The sequence below is a fragment of the Platichthys flesus genome, chromosome 14 (assembly GCF_949316205.1).
Source record: "Platichthys flesus chromosome 14, fPlaFle2.1, whole genome shotgun sequence".
NCBI lineage: Eukaryota > Metazoa > Chordata > Actinopteri > Pleuronectiformes > Pleuronectidae > Platichthys > Platichthys flesus.
The window spans coordinates 21,448,935-21,458,220 of NC_084958.1; the positions used below are offsets into that span (position 1 = coordinate 21,448,935).

The 9,286-nt window shown below is 43.7% G+C and overlaps 1 protein-coding gene across 1 annotated transcript; it reads right to left on the reverse strand.

Annotated features, from left to right (window-relative positions):
- Positions 1 to 616: 616 nt before the first annotated feature.
- On the reverse strand, positions 617 to 8,828 carry LOC133968861 (purine nucleoside phosphorylase-like). Its single transcript, XM_062405095.1, has 6 exons — positions 8,695 to 8,828; positions 6,678 to 6,847; positions 6,483 to 6,586; positions 4,723 to 4,898; positions 2,637 to 2,827; positions 617 to 1,770 (listed from the first exon to the last, which is right to left on the reverse strand). Exons 1-6 carry the CDS (start codon positions 8,712 to 8,714, stop codon positions 1,547 to 1,549), a joined length of 885 nt encoding a protein of 294 aa, XP_062261079.1. The 5' UTR covers positions 8,715 to 8,828; the 3' UTR covers positions 617 to 1,546.
- Positions 8,829 to 9,286: the final 458 nt, after the last annotated feature.

Sequence of the window (9,286 nt, forward strand, 5' to 3'; positions counted from 1 at the left end):
AAGTGGGTGCAGGCCGTGTAATGGAGGGAGTGAGGGGAAAGAAGCTGAGAGCAGAGAGAAAGGAAAGCTGCGGGCATGGTGAAGGTCAAACTGACGGTTAAAATGTCAACCATCGTGATGCTGCCCTGTTTCCCAGAGGAGCAGCCGCCTGTGTTTTGAATTCCTCCGCCCGGTGGTGCTTGTAATGGCTTCATCTCAGACGCTGAATGTTAAACAGGACACTGGATGAATACAGCTTGCACGACACAGCCCAGGATACTGTACCTTCTGTCGGTCACTCAACTTTCATGATAATCCGTCCAGCAGTTTTTCTGCTAACCAACAAACAAACACTGATGAAATCCTCTTTGCAGCTAAGATCATTTTTCCCTTCAGTTATTTAAATAAAGGTCCCGATCAAAACAAATGCCACCTTTTCCACCTAAGAGTCTGGTTGCACTCAGTTGTATCTGCAGTTTGTATGAAATTGCAAACTGCCTATAATAAATGAAAATGGCTCCGTGCAGCACGGCAGTTATAGGTTTTGGTTATTTGATTAACAGATATATTTAAAGATGCAGTATCCAAGCACAACACACAGTTAAATAATGGTATTCTGGAAAAAAACACTCCTAAATCCACTTCATTCGTTTTATTGGCAAACAAACATGTAACCACTCAAATTACACAATTAACTTTATGAAATAGGCTGGATTACTTCTTTTTTGAATTGGGTCCCGAGACCATGTGCAGCTGAAAGGTCTCGTACATCCCTCAGCTAAACACGCACCGTGACCTTCCCTTCTGAACGTAGCTCACAAAGACAACACTGTTTTCACGAGGAGTCTTTTTTTATTTAGAAAAAGTGGAACCCCAGTGTCTACAGTCTTCAGATCAGTACCTCTTAGAGAAAGCACAAGCAGCCTGTTGGTTAACATTGATGAGAAGTGCAGGTTTAAATCCCATCTACACACTTTGGTAACAGCTCCGTGCAGGAAGTCCTCCCTCACTTCAACTAAACGTCCATCAAACACGAGATACATCGTCAAAACAAATATAAAAACACTACTTAAATACATTTTGTTTAAATATCTTAAAACATTTTACACCTTCTTTACTGTAGAAGCAATGATGAGTTTGTTTAAATCCGAATTGGAATATTACAGTTTTCTCGATGGTGGTTAATTAACATGCCAGGGAATGTAAAGGACCTGAAGCAATAAATATTTTACATTGTAAAGTTACAAATCCCATGTTTCATTGAAACACTACGGTTGACTGAAAACAGTGCACTACAATGTCTCTTAAGGAATAAGTTAGAATCTGTCTGCAAAACACCCGAAACACCTAAAAATGATCAATGAATAATAAATGGAGGAATCTATTTAAAAAGAGGAGCCGGGCTCAGGATCTTAAGACCTGATGCAGTGAGTGGAAACTGGTCTAAAGTCGTTAATGAAGCTCGGCAGGTTTGAAGCAGAGATTTTGCAGCTTTCTAACAATCATGGTGAGAATCTTCTCGCTGACATGAAGTGATGGGAGCTGATCTGGGACCAGGTGCAGAGGCTCAGAAGCTGTTGTTGTTGTTGTGGTGCTCCATCCGATCCACGATGGTGGTCACCAGCTTCTCCAGCTGCTCGGCCCTCAGCCTGCCCGTCTCCAGCACCTCCTCGTGGTTGGCCCTCTCCAGGCTGTCGTAGTCCATCACCGACCGGTTGCTGATCAGGGACAGGGCGAAGCAGCGGATCCCGGCGTGGCGGGCTGCGATGACCTCGTGAACGGTGCTCATCCCTGCAGAGAGAAGACGGAGTTCTCAGTATGTGACTCAGGTGTTAGTCAGCATGAGTAATCCAGCACCACTTTATTTATTATAAGGTAGTTACACCTTTAATGTCCCTGGAGTTTTGGGACATTATAGGAATCAAAATGTCATAAATCACGGCAGGAATAGAATGAAACCATTATTAAATCTGTGCAATGACGTATGAATTACCTGGATTTGCCAAAAACAAGTGTTTCCCATCCCATTTCATCTCTTTATTATAATAGATCACTAAATATTTGACAGTCGGGACATTTAACTGTCACAACACACAGACCTATTAGAAGTAAAATATAAAATCACATAAATTGGTACAAATGACACATGACCACGTTATTTACTCATTAACTATGATAGTAGCTTTATTATCTGACACTATAGAGTGTAAGAAGTGAGTTTATAAGTGATAAAGTAATATTACTATTTCTTTTAATTCTAATACTTTATGGTAGGTGGCAATTGTAATGAGTTTGTAAAAAGCCTTAGGATATTTAGGAGGGCAAGGACCGAACCCTTACTTCTGATTGGCTTAGCCTGAATACTCTAGCCAATCATCTCTCTTCTTGTCTGGACCCAACCCACACAGAGGAAGGGGGGGGGGGGAGATTCGTCCACATGCTTTTGGAATGACTCGTCCTGTGACTCACTTCCTTCTGTTTTATTCATTTGCGTGTGTTTGTGTAATACCTCGTATTATTGCCTCCTGACCTATAAATGTATTGAATGAGGACGATTTGTTATCGTTTGCTTAAAGGGTTACTTAAGGTTTAAGGGATAGTTTAAGGGAAAAGATCAGTGTTAAGAGGCCTAAGAATGACTGATGTCATCGACTCACCCACAGCGTCGGCGCCCAGGCTGTGCAGCATGCGGCACTCGGCGATGGTCTCAAAGGACGGGCCTCCGAGGACGCAGTACACTCCCTCCTTCAGGAAGTCGTTGAAGCCCAGCTCCCCCCCCACCTCGTGGGCAAGCTGCCGCAGCTCGCGGTCGTAGGCGTCAGACATGCAGGGGAATCGAACGCCAAACCTGAGGGGGGAAGGAGGAGGATGTTGAATCGAGTCATATCTACACAGCAGTGGTACTGAAATGCCCTCCGATGACACAAGTAGGGGGAAAACACAAAGTTTCACAACCCTACACACGAAGAGGAGGACGTGTTTGGACGCAGGGCATGCAGTGGCACTCATGACCACTGAGAACGAGCAGCTCTGTCATGGCCGGATACCCCTGACGTGTGTGAATCACCTTCTGCTCTTCATCCTGTTGCTTCACATTGTAAATTTCACAGGATGTCATTAAAGAAGGACTCCACTTCCTCACGCCGTCGGAGTGGTTTAACTTCAGGGGAGCTGGCACGCTTCCATCTTTACAAACAGTCTGTAGTAGATTTACTCTGCAGCCTCGACTTGTCTGTATAAATGAATCAGTCTGTTCTGATTCTCTGAGGATCCTTGTGGGTGTGTCAAAGTGTCTCTGTGAACAACAGACACTGTTGTTGACGGCATCATCCGATGCGTCAGGGCCACATGTTGCAGTTCAGATAGGGTGACCAGACGTCCTCTTTTTCCCGGACATGTCCTCTTTTCGAGACCTAAAAAATGCGTCCGGAATTTGCCTCGTTGCAAAAAAAATATTAATAATTTTTTTTTTTGCCTCGTCGCATATTTGTGTTTCTAGGTCTTTCACATAGCCTACTAGTTATTTCGGCCTTCCGAGTTCTGGAAATGGTACCACCCTTACGTTCCACCTTCTTGCGCGAGCTGACTGTAGAGAGAGTCTGTCATTGGGCGACCGATCTCAGGGATGCCAGAGCCACGATAGTTATCCTCCAAATACGACTATTTTGAGCCTTTGAAACTCCGTGCGCTGTTTACAACAGCACATTACATCTGCAGCCATGCCTAAACGTAAATGTAAGTTCCTCGGCCGTGATGCTTCGGAAGCTGAGTGCATGACATGCAGAGCAGGCACTTACGTGTCACTGGCAAATAAAGGTGGCAGCGATTTGTAAGCTCACGTACACTCTGCAAAACACAAAACTGCAGCAAGAGGAGAGAGCTCATTGAGTAAAGTGACTTTTTTGTGAGTAAAACCGACACTTCTGTTACGGCTGAAGAGGGTACTCTCGATTATTTGGAATATTGTATTTGTTATCATTATTGCTTTAATATATGAGGAGGACTGAAAAGTTTCTTAATTTTCTTATTTTAATATGTGGCCATATAAAGAATTTATTATTTAGAACGTTTTATTTGTTATCATTATTGACACATTTAAATGCCACAAAAAAGATTTGTTTTACATTTGCACTTTGCAATTTTGTTAAAGTTCAATAAATAGATGTTCATATAGTCATTTGTGTCATTTCATTTGTGTCTTTTTTGTCATTTCATTTGTGACATTTGTATGCATTCACATGGTCATTGTGCGGCATGCTATACACTACAGCTCCCCACGCCAACCCCCCCCCCCACCCCCCGCGATGAAGTGTCCTCTTTTTTACAAACTCAAATCTGGTCACCCTAGAAGTTCAGAGTAGGAGCCTTCAGAAATGCACATATTTCACAAGATGAGGGGGGGGGGGGGCCTTGCACAGTGAAGCAACTGTTTGCTTGAAATTGGAAGAAAAACAAGACTTGGTTTTATCTCCAGAGGGGAAATTCAAATGAAAATGTTTATCTGCTTTATTGAGCAGCTGAAACCTTCAGGCAGAATTGACAAATCATTATAGAATGATGTTTGCTTTAGCTTCCTGAAACACAGAGGAGTCTCTGTTTCAGTGAGAAGTTTGGTCCAAAGCCAATTCATATGGGAAATATACTTGTTTCTCTGCTAATTGAACTGTCGCACATCAGCCACAAGCAGCTTTAACGTCATGTGCCGTCATAACCCCCCCCCCCGTGTTTATCCCTCCAACCCACCTGTCGTCGTTGGGTCCGGACAGAGGGTTGATTCCGGCGAATCCCGGCATGTTGATGTGGTCCTTGAGGATCATGAAGTCTCCCACCTTGTAGTCCTGGTTGAGGCCTCCGGCCGCGTTGGTCAGGATCATCGTCTCCACGCCCATCAGCTTGAACACGCGCATGGGCAGAGTGATCTGAAGGGCAGGGGGTAGATGTGAATCTAGCATCTTAGTAGTCGGGTGTGAATCGATGGTCAAATGTCGATACTTCAGATCTCAAACATTTCTGTTCCACGATCAATATTTGCATTCTAATGTGGGATATATTCGTTTTTTTGTGGTGGAGAGTCAGTGACAGTGGCGAACTGACGCAATGAGGACAAGATATTACCTGGTGTGTAATGCAAGCGGCTGAATAAAGAGGAAGTGAAGGAAAGAGGTTCTTGTAGTGAGTCCTCTAACGCTGGTATAGAGAGAGTGTGTGTAACGTTATTATATATTTTGGTATTGGCGATAACACCCTTGGTTTTACGGATGGAGAAGAAATCAGTGGAATCGAACTTCACTGTACTTTAATGCTGAAAGTCTCACGATCCAGGTGAACACGCCACCGGTTTAAAACTGAGACTAAATAAGGACCCACTAGGATTAGGAAACATTTCTGGAGGGACCTTGCCTGTTTTATAATCGTGCCAGAAGCAGAGAATAAAATACTTCCACTGACACGAGAACATCTGAGGCAGGAGGATCATTGTGTTTACGGCCTCAGGTTGTTTTCATTTCCTTTTCACCCAACAGGAATGAAAACAAGCGGCTGATATCTCAGACTCTGATAACTGTGTCCAGACACCAGCTGAATACACACGTACAGCAGATGATCAACATGGACACACAACCTCTCACTTGCTTCTCGCCGAGCAGATCGTATTTTATCTGTTCAGGTTTTGAGAAAGTTTGTGTTTTCGGGGGAATCTGCCAGAAAACTCTGAGATCCCCATGAGAACCACTGAGCAGCTTTGTCTCTGCAGATAACGGAGAAACAAAGTAGTCTCCCGACTAATAACTGTGCACGATGCTTCCCACACCTGAAGGACAAACATCTGCGTCTGACTTTTGGAAAAGTATGTTTGAGATGTTTTCAGCAGCAGGAACAGTTTCTTTATCTTCATTGTACTAGTTGTGGCACAATTCTCAAGGTCAATATCTCAAAACTTTAGACTTATACCATTAGGATTACAGGGGGGGAGGGGGTATTTATATTGTTTATAATTATAATGTGAAGGGATCTGATGATTTAAAATATCCTGCTGCAGAGTTTTCGGACATTCACTGACGAGCGTCTGAGCCCATGTGAGGACAGAGCAGGGAATTCACTAAGAAGAAGAAGTACGTGAGGAAGAAGAGGAAGAAGAGGAGCCGCAAACATGTGAATGCGTCTGACTCGGACAATATGGCGCTGCGTCCTTCAAGCGTGAAAGCGAAACTCCGGCAATGTTCAGACATTATCCGTTAATGTCTGAAAACAGCTTAAAAGACTTTTATTTTGATGGGGATGTGCACAATCGGTGTGTGTTTGTTTTCATAACACGCTGCTAACAAGTCATCTGAGACCTGCTCTTATGAGTGCATCATCTTGTTTAACTCCACCTTCACTACACAACATGATGCCCCGCTCACCCACTAGGACAGATTTGCCGACTCGAGGACACGTGTTGTGTAGTTGTGTAGTCGACACACCAGGTTTGGACGATATCGACCAGGTGCAGGTTTCAAACTCACCTTCTGGATGGGGTAGCCCTCGTACAGGTGGAATCTGCCCTGCATGCAAACACACGGTTTCCCTTTCAGTGTTCCAAACACCAGCTGTCCAGCATGACCATGCACTGCAAAACACACACACACACACACTGTTAGACAACCGGAACACACACACACAGATTAACAGCTGTGTTTTCCCAGACAGGGCGTGTCTACCTGTGCTCCGTGGGAAGTTGGGAATGTCGCTGTACTTGAAGACCTGCGGGTCCTTGAGCATCTTGGCCAGCCCCCCCATCCCTGAGCCGCACACGATTCCCACGGTCGGCCGCACTTGTGTGTTGGACATGAGCCAATCCGCTGTGGCACTGCACTCCGCATAGCTGTCCCTGAGTCAGGCAGGAAAACAAAGATCAGTGGGAAGAACTCATGGAGTCATGTTTACTGCCTGGATTATATTATATCATATATTATATTACACGCCATGATAAAGGTCACGTAAAGAGAGAAAAAGCTCTGTTTTAGAGGAAGTGTACATAAATGATGTCCTCGTTTGACCTCTCTGCATCCACAGGTTAATAACCAGCAAGAGACACGGAGGAATATGTGTTTCAACTGGTGGAATTCAGGAGGCGTGGACATCCTGCCTGGTTAATACTGAACTGGAATGAAAATCTTTACTGGTATTGAGTAATATTTACACAAACGCACACAAACAAACCCTCATTCTATCTCGTGCGTGTGTGTGTGTTGAGTTAAGAGGTTTGACTGGTTCTATTGTAGTGCAGTGCGTCACGCTCACATCAGGCAGGGAATCTCAACACACCTTCATGATAAGTATTTTCTCAAACACACACACACACACACACACTGTTGACACTGATCCACCGTTTCCCTCTGGCTCTCAACACAACCTCGCACTAAATACACATCATCTCATTTACAACTTTATTCATCCCAAGGAGTCAGTTTACCCACAAAGTTTAAAAAGTGATTACTGGGATTACTGGGCTGATAAAGGACCAGTCATAAGAGCTGCAGCGGAAAAAAGACGAATCCCGTCGGCGTCACATATGAAAGGAAAACGCTGAAGGCAGAAATCAGGTCAAACACACAATGAGTGTTGTAGGAACTACACACGTTTCACTTCTCGCTTCCATTTCATTCATGTCACACACAGAAAAACTTTAAATGTTATCTTGAGCATCTAAGAATCAGTGTCCTGGTCAATTCCCACAACAAGTAAAAACACTTTTCAACATTTAACTCTAAAGCGGAGCCAGATTCTCACACCAGTGATGACGGATGTTAGATTTTTAAAGGCGGGTACTGATGATATTTGAGTATTTGAAAATATATTATATATATATATTCTTATTAAACGACGATATGGAGAAATTGTTTGGTATTTCTTTGCAGCAATTCCTTTTTCCTCCTCAGCGCCACATGCACAGTAACGTGTTCTTATATCTGATATCTGTTTAATTCAAGTTTATATTTTACAGTTCAACCACGTGGATTATTATCATTATCATTATTATTATTATTATAATATTCTGCCTCATTTTTATTAACTGCAGAAGAAACTAGATTAAAAGGCATCCTGATCTGCTGTCTAATTTATGTCTGTCCTCCTTCTTTATAAAGGTCAAAGTAATAAACCAGTAATAGTGGAAGCCCCCCCCCCCCAGTAACCGAACCCTCAGTGGGACGTTCAGTGTCTCGCTTTACTCATAACGTGAGTCCGGTGGTGAGTGCACGTACAGAATGAATCACCTCACACTTTCCTGTTTGTGTGAGTCTGTGTGTACGTGTGTGTCTGTGTGTGTGTGGTTGGGGGTGGAGGCTGGCGAGGAGAAATGATGCCGGGGCGCATTTGGTGCCCACTAGGGATTTTCCCATCTGTCCCGACTGCGCGCTTTTTTATTACCGTTAACGTTAGAATTAAACTGTCCCTTTTCCGCGCCTTCGCGACGAGGCGGACGCGCGCTTCTTTTGAATGAACAGTTTAATCACGTGAAGTACACGTTTAAAACATGAATACAAATGTTTCACCAGAGAGAACAGACAACACGTGAGGTTTCCGGTTTGAAACGAGCCACAGGGGATCGCGTGAGGAATCCAGGACGCACACACAGCCAATGCAGACATGTGATTAAATGAGTCAATGCAACAGGACCAGGCACCTTTTTCTTTTATAGTTAAAGTTATTATAGTAAATCAAATTCTGACTCACCCGGAGACACACTCGGACATGAGGAAGATGGAAGTGTAATGCTGATGGAGTGCTCAGGTTGATCCGTGTTAAACTGACTCTTTACCCGGGACTCTGATGGAACTGGTCCCCGGTTTGCGATCCATACATCCCCCCACCCCCCCCCACACGCCTCAATGACCACCTCCCCCCGGAGGTGCGTCACTGCGCATCTCGCGCGCCCATTGGCTGCGGCGCAGGCGTGGATCGTGCATTTCCGATCCGCTCATGGTTACAGTAATTCATGATGCGTTTACGAGCTTTTTCAAAAATAAGTTGGAATTTATGAGTAATTGGTAATGACGGAGTTTTTCATTACTCAGGATGTGTTGTTTAAAATTTCCACAGAGAGGAAATCTACAAGGAAAATGATAGAATAACGAATATTACTTTGAAGGCAAATTAGTTTTCTGTCTCTTGTAACTTACTTCTTTATTCTTTCTATTGTTAATATATAAGGCGCTGATCCCTAATTACAATGAATTAGCGACACTTTATATATTTATTTCACGTTACTGCAATATTAATTTCTGTGTAAAGCAATGGCTAACGTGAAATCCATTTCACTGTGTAT